The sequence below is a fragment of the Silurus aristotelis genome (assembly GCF_946808225.1).
Source record: "Silurus aristotelis genome assembly, chromosome: 1".
Lineage (NCBI taxonomy): Eukaryota > Metazoa > Chordata > Actinopteri > Siluriformes > Siluridae > Silurus > Silurus aristotelis.
This window is the reverse complement of record NC_139574.1, coordinates 33,306,315-33,325,271: the sequence shown is the minus strand read 5'-3', so window position 1 is coordinate 33,325,271 and position 18,957 is coordinate 33,306,315. Positions and strand designations below refer to the sequence as shown.

Here is an 18,957-nt window from a genome sequence, read left to right as displayed (position 1 = left end):
AATCACAATGTATGATTTTTTTTAACTATTTATTTGTATGATACAGCTGCAAATAAGTATTTGAACACCTGAGAAAGTCAATGTTAATATTTTTGTACAGTAGCCTTTGTTTGCAATTACAGAGGTCAAACGTTTCCTGTAGTTTTTCACCAGGATTGCACCCACTGCAGTAAGGATTTTGGCCCACTCCTTCACACAGATCTTCTCTAGATCAGTCAGGTTTCTGGCCTGTCGCTGAGAAACACAGAGTTTGAGCTCCCTCCAAAGATTCTTTATTGGGTTCAGGTCTGGAGACTGGCTAGGCCACGCCAGAACCTTGATATGCTTCTTACAGAGCCACTCCTTGGTTATCCTGGCTGTGTGCTTCGGGTCATTGTCATGTTGGAAGACCCAGCCTCGACCGATCTTCAATGCTCTAACTGAGGGAAGGAGGTTGTTCCCCAAAATCTCGCAATACATGGCCCCGGTCATCCTCTCCTTAATACAGTGCAGTCATCCTGTCCCATGTGCAGAAAAACACCCCCAAAGCATGATGCTACCACCCCCATGCTTCACAGTAGGGATGGTGTTCTTGGGATGGTACTCATCATTCTTCTTCCTCCAAACACGTTTAGTGGAATTATGACCCAAAAGTTCTATTTTGGTCTCATCTGACCACATGACTTTCTTTAATGACTCCTCTGGATCATCTTAATGGTCATTGGCAAACTTAAGACGTGCCTGGACATGTGCTGGTTTAAGCAGGGGAACCTTCCGTGCCATGCATGATTTCAAACCATGACGTCTTAGTGTATTACCAACAGTAACCTTGGAAACAGTGGTCCCAGCTCTTTTCAGGTCATTGACCAGCTCCTCCCGTGTAGTCCTGGGCTGATTTCTCACCTTGTTTAGGATTATCTCAGCTCCGCTCCGTGGATTATCTCCGTTCCATGGATTATCTCCGATCTGTGGATTATCTCTGCTCCGCTCCAGAGTTTCACTGAGTGCTCCACTGCAGCACACCTCCAAGTGCGTCTCTCAGCTCCAGCGCACCACCAATCGCGTCTCTCAGCTCAGCTCCGCTCCGCTCAAGTGTTCTGTCAAGGGTGCCGCCCCGCTCAAGTGTCCGCCAAGTACGTTGCTCTTCCTCCAACCTCCACCGAGGATGTTGCTCTGCCTCCGAATTCCACCGTGGGTGTTGCTCGGCCTCCGAACTCCGCCGAGGGCATCGCTCAGCCTATGAACTCAGCCAAGTGCGTTGCTCCATCTCGGGTCCTTCTCGGCTTTCCACTGTTCCGCGGTGATGCTTACCAGGCCTCCTTCGACCTTGAATGGATGGCGAGACCCTCCTCAGAGTGCCCTGGCCCACCTGGCATAGGTGGGTTTGGGGTGTCGGGTGCCTCCCCTGGAAGGGTAGTAATGTCAGGGTTCCACCTGCCACGCCCCCCTCGGTGGCTGTCATGATCAGTGTTGGGCAACGTTACTTTTAAAAGTAATGCATTACAATATTGAGTTACTCCCCAAAAAAGTAACTAATTACGTTACTTAGTTACTTTTTATGGAAAGTAATGCGTTATATTACTTTTGCGTTACTTTTGCGTTACTTGTATCTCTTTCACGCCTTACAGGTGTAACAGGTGTATTATAGATAATTGCCATTAAGAAATAAGTTATATTAGGGCAAAAGACATTTCTTAAACATTTTAAATACTTAATAACTTCTTAGAGAACAATAAGATGGTCGACTAAATTTTTACCACAAGGCTGCAAACGTTCCAGTCGCACTTCTGTACACAGCTTTTCAATCTGCCTTCCCGTCAGGAATGTAACTATCGTTCGTGTTTATAAGGTTAAGGGTGTTCGCTGCACACCAGTGATGTGGAGTGAGAACATACCTTTCGCTGTCATCTCGTAAAACATCGTGCAATTCCATAAATATGACCTTGTCTTCGTCTACATCATTATCTGCTTCATCATCAGCTTGAAACATTCTGAACGCTTTTACAAAGTTCGCGCTATTATCAGTGACCGTGGCAGTTTATCTTCCCACAAAGAGCAAATGAGCTGTGAATTTGCTCTCTATCTCCGCTGCAATGGCATCGTACATGTGTCTCCCACGGAAAACCTTTATTCTGAGCAGTCAATAGATCTGCAGTGGAAGAAAGTCAGCAAACGTTTTCTACATTTCTGTCTCCTTTTCCATATATGCAACATTACATAATGTTGCATATATTCAACATTATACACACACACACACACACACACACACACACACACACACACATCTGTAGTGCTGTGCTTTGCATGCAGATGTTCGTTTAAAGTGGTATTTTTTGCAGTTGACAAGAGCTTTTCACCGACACATAATCTACACTTAACCATTATTTCTTTCTCCTTTTCCTCGACTATTTAAAAATAATAATACTTCCATCACAGTAATGTAATGTTCTGGTTTGCCATCTCTGCTTCTGACCAGCTTCTGTTCCCGCTCCTCGCACGTCTGAGTTACGTTCATTTTACTTTAGTATTTATTTTTTTATGCAAAATTATTTAACTGAAAAGTAACTCACATTACTTTTTAAAAAAAGTAACTCAGATATTAATGTGTACATTTATAAAGTAACGCGCTACTTTACTCGTTACTTCAGAAAAGTAATATTATTACGTAACGCACGTTACTTGTAACGCGTTACAACCAACACTGATCATGATGGTCCGCTCCCGGCTTTGATCACAAACACCTGGTCCTCGTTACGGACCAAGCTTTATAAACGCCAGTTCCAGAGTCACAGGCAGTCGAATCTCTAAGGTCATGCTACAGATCTCGTGAATCCCCGACTGCCAGCATTTCCTGCTGGTCTCTCCGTGGACTGTCTCCGTCCTTTGGATAACCTCTGCTCCGCTCCGTGGATTATCTCCGTTCCGTCGATTATATCCGTTCCGTTGATTATCTCCGTTCTGTGGATTATCCCTGCATTACGGACCAAACCCGCATGATGGTTAGTAACTCTCTCTAGATTCATGATTGAGCTACTCCCGCTTCCGGCTCGTGGTCCGTGCCCTGACACTAACATTACTACAACCAGCTAGCAAAATAAGTTTGCATTTTTAAAATATTTATCAATGTTTCTTATGAGCACTTGATCATCTTTAATTCAATTCAATTCAGTTTTATTTGTATAGCACTTTTAACATTTTACATTGTCAAAAGCAGCTTTACAAAAGCAGATTTACAGAGATAAAGAGGTTATAAAGTTGCAATGAATACATTTAGTGCCTATAAGTTTGTTTCATATAATTTTATTCTTATAAGTTTATTCCTAATGAGCAAGCCAGTGGCAATTGTGGCAAGGAAAAACTCCCTAAGTCTCCCTAAAAAATTCCCTGAGAGTAAGTGCTTTATCCTGGGTGAGGTCACCACTGACTCAGAGATTAATTCTAGGCATGAAACACGTTGTGAACGAGACACCAGCCGATTACAGCACCATGCAGACACACGCTGACTCATACTATGTGGGGGCAACTTAAAAGCTACACATTGTGAATGTTTGCGGTAGGCAGGAGGAGTTAGGACACCTGGAGAACCTAGGGGAATCTGAAACCAAAACAGCGAAGATCAACCTAAAAGAGATCAACTCTGACAAGAAACAGAGATAAACACTAACGTAAAAACAAATTATCTGTTTGTGTATTTGAACGAGTTAGGGCTTGTGAAAAGTTTGCCAAGGAAAACATTTAGAGGTTGCTGTTTCGAAATAACTCCAAACTTAAACAAAAAAACATCTTCCCCAAACTACAGAGGGATTGACTAAGGTGGCTTTATAGTCAGTGATAAATGCAAATACTCCATTTTATAGCATCAGCTGTACTAAACTAAAGAGATGCTGATTTGTCGCTGAAGTGTAAGTGTAAGGACGGTTGAGGGTTTATATGCTGATGGTTGCTGATAAAAAAAAAAAAAAAAAAATAAAAAAAAATTATATATATATATATATATATATATATATATATATATATATATATATATATATATATATATATATATATATATATATATATATATTTTTTTTTTTTTTATCAGCAACCATCAGCGCATAAACCTATTATTATTTATCAGCATAAAAATATTATTAATAATAGATATAAAACAGGCTAAATTAATACCTTTAACACAACACAATTCACTTCCTTTCAGATAAAAAAAAAAAAAGAATTTTTAATTACTATACATTTGTTTTACTGTTGCACCAGGTCTCAAATCAAGCACCAAAATCCGCCATGATGCCCACATCCGGCAATTAAAAACCGTCCGTGTGGAAACTTCCGTTTGGTGTCCTGATGATTTACGTAATTTAAAAGACCATGATTGCTTTCAAACATTTTAAAGAATATTTCGTCTTTCTGCACTCTATGTTGAGGATGGTTTCACTAATAATAAATACACATTCACATAAAGCATCCGCATTTGATTTGATTAGAGTATTAAAAACCTAAAAAGTATTCATTTATGGTACATTTAGAACAGATATAATTGTGCGATTAAGTTGCGATGAATCACGAGTTTACACATTAATCGATTGACAACCTCAAGGTTGTCTCTTTTTCTCTGTCTTTTCACTGGCATAGTGCTTGTGTTGTCGCCTAGCAACCGATTTGCTTAGCCCGGTTGCCGGCTGCAGGTGTGTGTCTGAGAGAGGAGAAGCAGGCAGTAATGGCGGCCCGAGGCCTGGAGAAAGCAGACACTGGGGCACTGAGCCCTGAACAGCAGGACAAACTGCGCCAGTTTAAGGTATACTCCACATTCTGCAACAGGGAAATTACGAAAAGCACTGAGCTGACCGTATTTCAGGGTTTAGGAGAGAAGCGCGCGCGCGTGTGTGTTTCCAGAGCCACCGTTTTGGGCACAATATTCATACTTAGTTATTTTTTTATTTTTAGCTTTTATAAGCAATATATAGATACAATACTTGTATCATTTACTTGCATATTATATTATCACAGATAATATAATAATTATATTTGTTTTTTATATATATATATATATATATATATATATATATATATATATATATAAAATATAACATGAATAGTAAGTTCTTTATTCTTTATATTATATAACTTTTTCAACAAGCAAACATTCAAACCATTTTTTTATTTTTTTCCGCCTGTAGCTGCCCGACTTGTTTTTAACTTTCTTAAATTCTGCCACATCACACCATTACATTTACATATATGGCATTTGGCAGACCTGATTTCCTAGAGCGAATTAAAAGTATCTCATGCATACAAAGCAGCTAAATGTTAAGGGCCTTGCTTAATGGCACAGCAGTAACAACTAGTTGTTGTTTTTTTTAACTCAAGTCACCTTCGTTTGCAAAATCCAGCAATTTAACCACCAAGCTTCCACACCCCTCTTTTGCAACATTCCCAACACACTCCTTGTAGCTGCCCACATCAGATTTAAAACACTGGCAAATGGTTTGCATGTACAGTGCACTCGGTAAATATTCACAGCGCTTCACTTTTTTTTACAGCCTCATTCCAAAATGGATTAAATTCAATCTTTTCCATAACATTCTACAAACAATACCCAATAATGACAATGTGAAAAAGGTTTGCTTAAAATCTTTGCAAATTTATTACAAATAAAATAATAGGGAAAAAGAAAATAATGTATATACAGTGAGGAAAATAAGTATTTGAACACCCTGCTATTTTGCAAGTTCTCCCACTTAGAAATCATGGAGGGGTCTGAAATTGTCATCGTAGGTGCATGTCCACTGTGAGAGACATAATCTAAAAAAAAAAAAGATCCAGAAATCACAATGTATGATTGTTTAACTATTTATTAGTATGATACAGCTTCAAATAAGTATTTGAACACCTGAGAAAGTCAATGTTAATATTTGGTACAGTAGCCTTTGTTTGCAATTACAGAGGTCAAACGTTTCCTGTAGTTTTTCACCAGGTTTGCACACACTGCAGGAGGGATTTTGGCCCACTCCTCCACACAGATCTTCTCTAGATCAGTCAGGTTTCTGGCCTGTCGCTGAGAAACACAGAGTTTGAGCTCCCTCCAAAGATTCTCTATTGGGTTTAGGTCTGGAGACTGGCTAGGCCATGCCAGAACCTTGATATGCTTCTTACAGAGCCACTCCTTGGTTATCCTGGCTGTGTGCTTCGGGTCATTGTCATGTTGGAAGACCCAGCCTCGACCCATCTTCAATGCTCTAACTGAGGAAAGGAGGTTGTTCCACAAAATCTCGCAACACATGGCCCGGGTCATCCTCTCCTTAATACAGTGCAGTCACCCTGTCCCATGTGCAGAAAAACACCCATAAAGCATGATGCTACCACCCCCATGCTTCACAGTAGGGATGGTGTTCTTGGGATGGTACTCATCATTCTTCTTCCTTCAAACACATTTAGTGGAATTATGACCCAAAAGTTCTATTTTGGTCTCATCTGACCACATGACTTTCTCCCATGACTCCTCTGGATCATCCAAATGGTAATTGGCAAACTTAAGACGTGCCTGGACATGTGCTGGTTTAAGCAGGGGAACCTTCCGTGCCATGCATGATTTCAAATCATGACGTCTTAGTGTATTACCAACAGTAACCTTGGAAACGGTGGTCCCAGCTCTTTTCAGGTCATTGACCAGCTCCTCCCTTGTAGTTCTGGGCTGATTTCTCACCTTCCTTAGGATTATTGAGACCCCACGAGGTAAGAACTTGCATGGAGCCCCAGTCCGAGGAAGATTGACAGTCATGTTTATCTTCTTCCATTTTCTAATGATTGCTCCAACAGTGGACCTTTTTTCACCAAGCTGCTTGGCAATTTCCTCGTAGCCCTTTCCAGCCTTGTGGAGGTGTACAATTTTGTCTCTAGTGTCTTTGGACAGCTCTTTGGTCTTGGCCATGTTAGTAGTTGGATTCTTACTGATGGTATGGGGTGGACAGGTGTCTTTATGCGGCTAACGACCTCAAACAGGTGCATCTAATTTAGGATAATAAATGTAGTGGAGGTGGACATTTTAAAGGCAGACTAACAGGTCTTTGAGGGTCAGAATTCTAGCCGAAAGACAGGTGTTCAAATACTTATTTGCAGCTGTATCATACAAATAAATAGTTTAAAAATCATATATTGTGATTTCTGGATTTTTTTTTTTTAGATTATATCTCTCACAGTGGACATGCACCTACGATGACAATTTCAGACCCCTCGATGATTTCTAAGTGGGAGAACTTGCAAAATAGCAGGGTGTTCAAATACTTATTTTCCACACTGTAAGTATTCACAGCCTTTGCCATGACACTCAAAATTGATCTCAGGTGCATACTGTTTCCACTGATGATCATTGAGATGTTTTTCCAACTTGATTGGAGTCCATCTGTGGTTAATTCAGTTGCTGGACATGATTTGGAAAGGAACACACCTGTCTATGTATGGTCCCACAGTTAACAGTGCGTATCAGAGCACAAACCAGACAGGATGGTACAGTATCCAAGACTGGACTGTATCGCGGTACAGATCTGTGGAAGGGTACAAAAAGCTTTCTGAATGAGCACAGTGGCCTCAATCATCCGTAAATGGAATTAGTTTGGAACCACCAGGACTCTTCCAAGAGCAGGCTGCCCGACCGAACTAAGCAATCGTGGGAGAAGGGCCTTGGTCAGGGAAGTGACCAAGAACCCGATGGTCACTCTGAAAGTGCTCCAGTGTTTCTCTGTGGAGAGAGAACTTTCCAGAAGAACAACCATCTCTGCAGCACTCCACCAATCAGGCCTGTATAGTTGATTGGGCAGACATAAGCCACTCCTTAGTAAAAAACACATGAAGGACTCTCAGACCATGAGCAGTCAAATTCTTTGGTCTGATAAAACAAAGATTAAACTCTTTGGCCTGAATGCAAAGCATTATGTTTTCACAAAACAAGGCACAACTCACCTGGCCAATACCATCCCTACAGTGAAGCATGGTGGTGGCAGCATCATGCTGTGGGGATGTTTTTCAGATGCAGTAACTGTGAGACTAGTCAGGATTGAGGGAAAGATGAATGCAGCAATGTAAAGGGACATCCTTTATGAAAACCTGCTCCAGAGTGCTCTGGACCTCAGACCGGGGCGACGCTTCCCATCCAACCTGGTGGAGCTCGAGAGTTTCTGCTAAGAAGAATCTGAGAAACTGCCCAAAAATAGGTGTGCCAAGCTTGTAGCATTAAACTCAAAAAGACTTGAGGCTGTATATGGGGCCAAAGGTGCTTCAACAAAGTATTGAGCAAAGGCATGTTATTTTATTTTATTTTTATAAATTTGCAAAGAATTTAAACACACTTCATTCACGTTGACATTATAGAGTATTGTTTGTAGAATTTTGAGGAAAATAATAAATGTAATCAATTTTGGATTGAGGCTGTAACATAAAATGTGGAAAAAACGAAGGGCTGTGAATACTTTCTGGATGCACTGTACCTCACAGCACTTATCTCACCCCAAACAGCACTATGCTCCTTCTGACCCAACATCTATCAGGGCACAAGGAAGGCATGCTTCACAAATTCTCTCTGTTCTTGCACCAAGGTGGTAAAAATGAACATGATGTTCAAACAGCTGAATCACTTGTCTTGAAACAATATTTAAATTACTTCCTCCTACAGAAGTACTAAAATTAGCTTTCTTTGCTGTCTATATTTTATAGTACATTTTATGTACACATTTTCATAGTTTTGTATTTATTGATTGAGGCTTTAAAGCAAATTGCTTGGAATAAATATGGCTTCCAATTGTAAATATTCATTGGCCTAGAGTATGTGTTTGCCTGACCATCACACCTAGATGAGCTTGTTAAACCTCTTACTCCAAAGCCATGTAGAGTAATTTGGTGTTGCTCATCCTAATCAGCTGGAGCTCTGTGCAGGCCAGTGGTGTTTCCCCTTACCAAACAATTAAACCTTTAGGTCAATATGGACCTCTATCTGTGCACAATTATGCTAGTACTAGAAAGGATTTTCCATAAACTGTTAGCATAAAGTATTTGGTCTTCTTATATGGCTTTGTTTTTGGAACTGAAAAACATCCCATACCTATTACACTAAACTTTGCGCTTTCTGGAAGTTATTATTCTCCTGGAATCCACCAACATCCAGACTGCCAGATAGAAAAGTGTAACTCCAGAGTGCAGAGTCAGTGTAATTTATTTTGATTTACGTCCAATGACTCTTGGTATGTACAGCTTTTGTGCAGCTGCTTGGCCATAAATACACATTTGATGAAGCTTTCGATTCACATTTCTTGTGCTTATTTCGTTTGCAAAAACTCTGTATTGAGTAATACAACAGAGGATATCTGAGTTTGCACCACTTCAGCTCACGATGGTCCACTCTGCAAATTTGAAGAGTTTTCAGCTACACAGCAGAGCTGTTGCTTTCAATTTAAAATAATACCCGAGTAATAGGTTACTAATTCAATGAGCTCTTCAATATGACCCATTCTACTGTCAGTGTATAGCTATGGGCTAATATGCACCTGATAGCAGTGGGTGCTGAACTCGAATCATGAAGGTGTCCTCACACTTTTGGCTTTTTAACTAATAAATATTTAACCTTTTCTTTTACTTTTTATCCCTTATGCTTTAGTGTAGAATTACATATATTACATGTGAAACACAAAGTTAGGTTGGAAGTATGGAAGTATCACCCCCTTAGGTTAGACGTACTGAGCGCAACGTCACATTGTAGCACAAGTAAGTTTTGGCATGAAAGCAAATTTAAAGTTGGTCAAATGTTTTCATTTTTCAATATTGTTGATTTCACTTTGACTTCCTTTCCTGCAGATCAAGACAAGAATAGAGAACGAAATGTATCTGAGAACTCATCCAGAATTGCAAATGCTGCTGAGTGATTTTCTAAGGTAACAATTTAGAATGTATCTTGGCATTTGGCTCAAGAAAGTCTTCATCTGGTATTGTTTCAACTGTGAGCAGAAAAGCATCTAAGCATGCATAAAACATTAAACCTTGTGGTGGATGTGCTACAACAGCAAAAGGCCAAATTGAGTTCTGTTCCTGTCAGCCAAAATGTTGTGTGTGAAATCCCAGTAGATCTGCAGTTTATGAAATACTCAATCAAGCTTATCTAGCGCCAACTACCACGGTTAAAGTCTCAGAGATCACATTTCTCCCTTATTATTTTGTATGATATGAACATTATTTGAAACCCTTGACCTGTAGCTGCATAACTGTATTTCTTGTATATTCAAACCACATGAGATTCCTTATTAGTCATGTGTCTCCCCATTTAAGGTGCACAGTCTTCACATTAGGGAATATTATTATTTTTTTTTTTACCAGAGGATATATTTAGATCAGGGCTGCTCACACTTTTTTAGCTGGGGATCTAATTTTAAATAAAAAAATTATCTACCTATATTAAAAATGCTAAATATATATGTATTTAAAGTATAGTAAATAAATACTCTAATGACTTGCACTGAATAGAGTCTCAGATTTTTTTTAACGGCATGCAATCTTACCCATACTACCTTTGAAATCTACCGGTCGATCGCGATCGACGGATTATGCACCCCTTATTTACATGCTTGCAAATTAATCTCTTTTTTAACTTCCAAAGCTACTGTATATGTGTTGCTAAATAAACAGTATATATATCTGCATTATGTTCAGAAAATACATTTCTTTCTCTCTTCTCCTGTCACTCTTCAGAGACGTGTTTATTAAAAGACCTACGGATATCCGTGAATTTGCTGCAGGTAGGACATTTGCAGTAATGTCTCGCATAAATTATTTCCATGTAATCCATCTAGATTTAGATGACGATTATTAATGTGAACACCGTCTGAAACGAGAAATCTCGATTTTTTTTTTCTCTCTCGGGGTCTCGTTAGCTGCTCGTTAGAAATCAGTGTGTTCCCATAGTTAATGAAACAAAATTTAATTAGTTGACAGTGCTATGTACACAGAGGGATGAAGCCATTGCAAAAGCATTTGTAGATAACTTGCAGTTGTCCAATTTGATCTGTATAGAAGTACATTTGAGGAACATCGATTACCTTTTTTAGGGTTTAATAGATTTTTATGGAGAATTTATTGAAATTTTTCATGCATTTCCCATCAGACACTGCACAATCACATGTTTGTCTTTGCAATGGATTCATGTTTTCTGATTATTTGTCATAAAAAAAGACTTTTTTAATATTTAAAAATATAGGTAAAATATTTTAGCATTGTTGAGTAAGTACAGTGAAATTTTAATTAGCAAATCCAAGAAGTGCTGAGGAGTCCCAGGGGTCTAGACATATATTCATATAGGTTTGTAGACATAATAGTACAGCTGATTGTTAGATGTGTTATAGTCTAGTGCATTTCATAAGTACATAATAGCAGTAGAGTGATATTTGGTGTTGGTTGAGTTTCCTCTTATACTTAGTAATATAAATGTAATGATATACATGTGACCTTTGAGTTGTTGTTGTAAACATAGAAAACTACTACAAACAGGTCATCATTCTCTTGGTCTGAGTGACTTTCCATAAGGGGTATTAAAATATGTGATTCAAAGTTTTTCTGCACTCAGATGCCATATTATTTACTGAACATTCAAGGGTTCATGAACATCTAACAGTTAACTTTTTTTTTTCCCCCTCCAGATCACTTCAGTGATCCAGACCTACCAAGGAAAATTCAAATGAAATTGGAAGAGAATGCTTCAGCAATAATATAAAGAGGTCTTGAAATATAGATGTCCCATAAAACAGTGACACAAACATTACTTTTCTTGAGCATGCCGTTTCAATGTAATTGGTTTTTGTCAGGGGAGAGGATGTTGGCTTGCTTGTTAAATGAGACTATGGGGATGTAAGAAACTATGGAGATGAATGTCAACTCAACTGAACTAAACAAAATACCGCATTCAACTGTTGCTATAGTTACTTTTGCTGCATAGAAAAAGACACATTATAAAAGCATGTCTCTTATAAAGAAATATTGTCCCACCTTTTTTAATCTGATCTTTGCCGTTTGGCATCATCAATCGGAGATATTATTGTTTCAGCATAGTTAAGCGTAAATTTGTAGCAATCCGCAAAAACAGAAATCTATGGCCTCGTCATATTAAATGTGAATAAAAACAGTATGCAATGATTTGCTAATCTCATAAATCCAAATTGTATTCACATTAAAACATAAAACATATCAAATGTTTAAACTGAGAATATGTACCGGGGGGAAAAAAGTTCATTTTGAATTTAATAGCTGTAACACGTCTCAAAAAAGACATATACATCGAGAAACTGAGGGGACCAGTTGCTGATGTTTTGTGAGTCTTATGCAGGATTCTAGCTCCTCAACAGTTCTGGGTGTCCTTTGTTGTGTTTTTCATTTCATGATGCATGAAATGTTTTCAGATGAAACGTCTAGACTGGGGGCAGGCCAGTTAAGCACCCAGACTCTTCTACTATGAAGTCATGCTATTGTTATAGATGCAGTATGCAGTTAGCATTGTCTTGCTCAAATATGCAAGGCCTTCCCTGAAAAAGATGTATAATTGATGGAAGCATTTGTTGCTCTAAAACCTGTATATACTTTTCAGCATTAATGGAGCCTTTAAAAAAAGTGCAAGTTGCCCATTGCACTATTGCACACCCTTATACCATCAGGGATGCGACTTTTTCCAAAAAAATTCTGATAACAAGCCAGATGGTCCATCTCCTCTTTAGTCTGGAGGATGTCCATAGTTTACAGAAATAAATAACAGTTTTCCATTTTAAATGAGCTTTGGCCCAGAGAGGATAGCGGCATTTCTTGATCATGTTCACGCATACCTTATTCTTTACAAGATAGAGATTTAACCTGCTTTTGTGGATGACCTGGCAAACTGTGTTCAAAGACAATGATTTATGGAGGGGTTATTGCCTATGCAGTGATTGCAAAATCATGACTGTTTTAAATGCAGTGCCACCTGAGGGCCTGAAGATTACGGGCAACAGTATTGATTTTCGCTCTTGTCCTTTGTGCACCGAAATCTTTCCAGATTAAAAAAACTTTTGATTATTATATACTGTAAATGATATGATATTCAATTGTTTTGCCATTTATGTTGAGGAAAATAAATAATAATATAAAAAAACAATTCTAAAATTGTTTCACAATTTGTAGACACAGTCTTTAACAGTCTTTGGTGAAGCTTCTTTACTTCTGAGAGATTCTCTAAGATACAATATTTTTACCTAATCATCTTACTTACATGTAGTTATTTAGTCTGATTAGTTGCAAAATGTTTCTTCAACTGTTTAATTTTAATAACACTAAATCTTTTCCAGACTTTTGTTTCCCCGTCCCAATCTTTTAAAGATTTTCAGACATCAAATTCAAAATGACCTTATTTATTCTTTAAAATCGTAAATTTCTTGTGTTTAAACATTTGATATGTTTTTGTTCTATTGTGAATACAATATGGGTTTGAGATTTGCTATTCATTGCATTCAGATTTTATTTTATTTTACAAAGTGGAATTAGGGTTATCAGATTTTACCAGGTGTTTAGTAGTGATAAGATCAGAGCTCTATAGCAGGCCACTCAAGATTTTCCTCTCCAAAGCATTTAAACCAGATCTTTAAGGAGCTCACTTTGTGCACAGGGGCATTGTCATGCTGGAACAGGTTTTGGGTTTCCAAGTTCAAGTAAATGTAATATTTTATTAGAGCGCATCTAAATGCGTCCTGTACAATTTAGTGCCTTCAGCTTTGTGGTAACAGTTTGGAAAAGAACCACATACAGCAGGAAAGCTCAGGTGACCCAATACTTTTGGCAATATAGTGTATATTGATGTTGACAGGATGTTCTATGTTCCCTTTCTTTTTCTCTCCTGCACATGGGTTTAATTCCTGCCAAATTTCCAACTGCTTCACCTTTGTTTATAGTAGTAATAGTTCTTAATGATATTTTTTATTTGCTTGTTATTTTTTTATCCATTACATGCTACATCTGAGTCAACAGTCATTAAAATGTTTTGTGCTTTGATAAAGGAAGTCATACAAAACAAGGATAAGGGAAAAAGTACAAACAAAAATATTAATTATAATTAAATTCAAATTCTGTTGTGGTCATTTAAAGGGCTTCATAGGAGTGCTAGTATTAGTTCGCAAATTTGTATTATATAGGAGAAAATACTAATATTTCAAAAGTTCTAGAATAAAACTTGTTTAAATAAAAATGATTGAGTGTTGCTTGAGTGGAAAGTTTTAAATACTACATCTTATTTGTTAAATGTGCCACAAATTCTGAAGGGTCTTTTTTTGTACATTTCACACAATTTTATTAAGACAGTCTGTAAATAAATGAACTATAGCACCATATAAGTGTCATCTTATGTCTTTCTCATTTAGGCTTTTGTATGTATGAATTTGTACTTTGGTGAGTTCGCTCAAGGATGAATCATTAGCGTCATGTCCTAAATACACCTTAATAGGTCACAGAGGGACCAACATGGACACTTACTGTTCATTCAATCATCAGCGGGGTTAATTGTACTTGTGTAATTGAGTGCAAAACAATCGCAACCTAGACTTTACAGTTCCTTTGCATAAGTACTCACTCCGTTTAAACTTTTCCTCATTTTGTAATATACCAAGAAGATATTGAAATGTATGTAAATGTGAGTTTGACATTTTATTTTTTAAAGGTACTTTCTTAAATGGTACAACCACCTTAAGCTGAATTACACAGTCATCTGTTTTGCATGTCTAGATTCTAATATCTTTACATATTCCTCCTGGCAAAATTGCATTTGCAAAGAAAAAAAGCCATTTTTAATCCTTGCCACAGGTACTTATTTTCAGAGGTGGGAAGTAACTGAGTACAAATACTTCATTACTGTGCTTAAGTAGATTTTTCTGGTATCAGTACTTTACTCCATTATTTATTTTTCAGACGACTTTTACTCATTACATTTTTACACAAAAATCTGTACTTTTTACTTCTTACATTTTTTAAAACGGCTCGTTACTTTAGTTGTAATCCATTGATTTGGTGAAATATTTTTTTTATTTTCATCCCGCTGGTGTATAAAGTCCTGACTCTCACTCAGCACAGATGTAGACTAGTTTATGGAGCTAAGAATCAGCAGGCAGAAGGCAGTGAGAAGTTTAGGGTTAATGTGGATGAGACAGAGGGAGTCAGTGATGTAAACATGACTGAGAACAGACACATTCCTGATCATCATCATCTTTTCTCTGCTTGTGTTCTATATGTGGATCTTCAGCCTGGATACATTCATTCGGTAACAACATTTTTAATTCGTTTTGTATTTATATTTATATATATATATTATGTATGTATGTATGTATGTATATTTGGCTGTCAAAATTAAAATTATTTTAAACGGCACAAAATTTTATTAACGCATTATCAATTCAGCGCGCATTTCTGTTTAACCATTTTTATAGAAAATGTAAATACATAAATAACTAAATAAAAAAGGTGAAATTAAAACCTTTGGCAAAAAAATGTTTATCCATGACGTCCTTTTTTAGATATAAAATAAAGAAATAAACTCCAGATAAAAATAATTTAAATTAGTAAACTTTTGTTTTATTTCTGCGCCAAGTCTCAAATCAAACACCAAATCCGCCATGTTTTACACAATTAACCTTCTAGTTGGCGTTTTGTGGGTTTTTCCCTCATAATGGCGACACAAACCTAAATTACTGTCTTTATTGATCGTACAGATAAAAACAATACATCATTCAAATCTGTAAAATGTCTATAATTTTATATATATATAAGCTTCCTGACTTGACTTGAAGAGGTGCAGTTTCTCCGGTACCACCTCAATAACTGTCCGTGTGGAAACATAGCAAAGGCTCTTAATGATGTCCACACATCTCTGCACTGATATAACCTTTATATTTAATCACTGTACATATGCTTACATACATATCACATTGCTGTAAATATGATACATGTTTAACACTTCCAAGCTGCCAGTTTTGGGCACCGGAGCAAGCCCTTAACTCACTACTGCTCATTTAGTAAATGAGATCATTAAGAGTCGCTCAGGATAAACACTTCCAACAGGAAGTAGCTATATCTCGCTATCTTTGTCTCTCTATTTACTTTATGTAATTGTCTCTGTGTCTCTTTTAGTAAATATCTCTGTCTCACTGTATATGTCTCTTTCTTGCTGTCTATTTGTTTCTCACTCTTTCTAAAGCTATGTCTGTGTCTCTTTGTTTTGTTTCTGTCTTTCCTGCTTATTTACATGTCTAACAAAGTTTTGAGTTTTGAAGTAATGCCATTAGCGATCTACGATGAAAGACTTTCCTGGTTCGATTCTTACCTCTAGTTTCATATTGAACATTATAAGAAGTTTTTAAAAACAGAACAATGAAAGGTCATTAAAATTGGTTGCTGGTAAATCATGGTATATCAGTGGTGCAGGTGTTGGAGATATGGTCCTTGTACCTGAGTCACTCCTCATAGACTTCCGTTTACCGAGAGAATGTACAGGAAGGAGAAGTTTTGACCCTCTACCATCATGATCTAAGAGAAAACAGTGGTCTCCTAACTATAGAAAAGCCAAGGCATGTTTGCCTCTCCTGTGTTGGTGTAATGGTCAGTGAAGTGGTTGCTGCTATCTGACTTACCTGGTTTGATTCCTACCGCTTAGCTTTCCTTGAAATTGTTTAAAAAGTTTTCAAAAAGAACTAAAAAAGGTCCTAAAAATCAGGTTCTTGCAGGAGATCCTGTGGCTCAATTGGAAGAGCTTTGCCTCTGGGTTGAGAGGTTGCCGGTTCAAACCCCGGCCAGGGCTCAAAGTTAAGAGTGTGGAAGGTTCCGGTGACTGTAGTGAGGAAGGTGTCAGAAATGGCTGCGTGAAAGGTTGGATGTGGTTTCGGAGGGAGTATCCTGAAGCAGGAGGGCAATATCCGGGCATCTCCCCCCCCCCGGTGTCTGAGAAGCTGAAAACAGGTGTTTATGAAGCAAAAATGTCCAAAAAAGTTTTGACTTAGTTTTGCATATATAGGGAAAAACTTTGCCAAAAACCTATCACCCTCACTTTTTCTGAGACTGTGAAGCAGCAGGTCTTCACAACTTTGTTCACAGTCAACCACTCACCACTGTTTACCACTTTCCACACAGCTTACCCAGTGTGGGGACAAGCCAGATTCGAACCTGCAACCTCTGAGCTCAGAGGCAAGGCTTTTACCACAAAGCCATCAAGTCCCACAACTTACCTTCTTTTTTTGGGGGGTTTATCCTTCGTTTCATGCTTCAAAGCAAGAAATTTAGACCGGAAAGAAACACAGAAAGCAGGATTCGAACCCTGAACCCTGCAAACAGCAAAATACCAGTTTTAACCCACTGAACCATTGGGAAGGACAGGCTACCACTATTGTTTAGAGCAGGTCTATCTTTTATTTCAAACCATCAACCCTAGAATATAATGCTAAAGACAGACGTAGGAAGCAAAACCATATCGTGACTAGCAGGGATACAGCAGGATTTAAACCCTGATTCACGCCATTAGCGAGGCACCAGCATTAACTCACTGAACCATCAGGAAGGACAAGCTGGAAAGCTTGTTTGGAGCAGGTTTATCTATCTTTTTAACCCATCAAACCAAGAGTATCAAGCTGTATGAATCAGGAATTTAACCTACCTCATGACCAGCAGACAGAAAGCCAGGTTTGAACCCTGACCACCAACATTAGCAAAGTACCAGCCTTAACCCACTAAGCCATCAGGAAAAAACAGGATGTGAAGCTTGAATAGAGCAGGTCTATCTTTCTTTTCAAACCATCAACACAAGAATTTAACGCTAAAGAAAGATGTAGGAAGCGAATACAGATGTAAGTAGCACAAGTTGAACCCACATTGTAAATAGCAGGAAAATAGCAGGATTCAAACCATGATCCCCACCACCAGCGAGATACCAACTTTAACTCAATGAACCATTGATAAGGACCGGCTAGGAAGCTTGTTTAGAGCAGGTCTATCTTTCTTTTTAACCCATTATAAACAAAAATATATCGCTAAAGAAAAATGCAGGAAGTGAATCCTGATCGTGACTGGCAGGCAGAAAGCAGGATTCGAACCCTGAACCCCACCAAAAGCACGACACCTGATTTAACCCGCTGAACCATCAGGGAACACAGGCCAGGAAGCTTGTTTAGAGCAGGTCTATCTACCTTTAAACTATCAACACAAGACTATAAAGCTAAAGAAAGCAGGAACATAACCTACATCGCAACTAGCAGGCAGAAAGCAGGATTCAAACCCTGATCCTCACCATCGGCGAGTCACCAGCCTTAATCCGATGAACCATAAAAGAGTTCAGAGTGGGATGCATGTTTAGATGAGGCACAAGCCTTACACCACTGAGCGACCACTGCTGAAAAGCATGTGTGCTTTTTGAAGGGTTCATACTTTGTTTCATGCCAGCGCAGTAAGAAAGAAGGCATGTAGGACTGGCTTTGAAAGCTTATCACCAGCGTGGACTATATTAAGGACCATGTTCAGGAACAAGCCTTAACCTACTGAGCTAACACAGAAGCACTTTTTTTTTCTTTTTTTTTTTTGGTGGGGTTATCTTTCATTAAAGACCAGGAAATCAAGAAATTAATCCAACACAGAAAGGACATAATTGAAATGTTTTCAGAGTGGACAAGGTCCAGAAGTATTATTTACCAACCAGCTCGACCAGGAATCGAACTCTCAAACTCATCCTCGTGGGGACCCTGACATTAACCCACTAGGCTATCACATCTATCTAGCGATCTATCTATCTATCTATCTAATATGATGTGAGGTCCAGTTAACAGCTAAACCAGGTAGCAGTAGTAACTACTTTTAACTTAAGTACATGTCTGAGCCAAAAATTCTTTACTTTCACTTGAGTAAAAAAGTATAATCAGTACTTCAACTTTTACCCGAGTATTTTAAAACATGAGGATCTGTACT

At 38.1% G+C, this 18,957-nt stretch overlaps 2 protein-coding genes across 2 annotated transcripts in view; one reads left to right on the top strand and one right to left on the bottom strand.

Moving 5' to 3' along the window:
• pianp (PILR alpha associated neural protein) overlaps positions 1 to 18,957 on the bottom strand; it is a 169,691-nt gene that overhangs the window by 15,639 nt on the left and 135,095 nt on the right. The window lies entirely within an intron of this gene.
• On the top strand, positions 4,285 to 14,349 carry riiad1 (regulatory subunit of type II PKA R-subunit domain containing 1). Its single transcript, XM_083540213.1, has 4 exons — positions 4,285 to 4,768; positions 9,814 to 9,890; positions 10,702 to 10,748; positions 11,646 to 14,349. The coding sequence occupies exons 1-4, from the start codon at positions 4,691 to 4,693 to the stop codon at positions 11,717 to 11,719; spliced, it is 276 nt and encodes a 91-aa protein (XP_083396339.1). The 5' UTR covers positions 4,285 to 4,690; the 3' UTR covers positions 11,720 to 14,349.

Excerpts from the sequence above, each read along its gene's own strand:
- riiad1 (XM_083540213.1), top strand. The coding sequence starts at position 4,691 with ATGGCGGCCCGAGGCCTGGAGAAAGCAGACACTGGGGCACTGAGCCCT. Across the intron at positions 9,891-10,701 it reads CTGCTGAGTGATTTTCTAAG|AGACGTGTTTATTAAAAGAC; the intron begins GTAACAATTTAG and ends GTCACTCTTCAG. Across the intron at positions 10,749-11,645 it reads TATCCGTGAATTTGCTGCAG|ATCACTTCAGTGATCCAGAC; the intron begins GTAGGACATTTG and ends TTCCCCCTCCAG.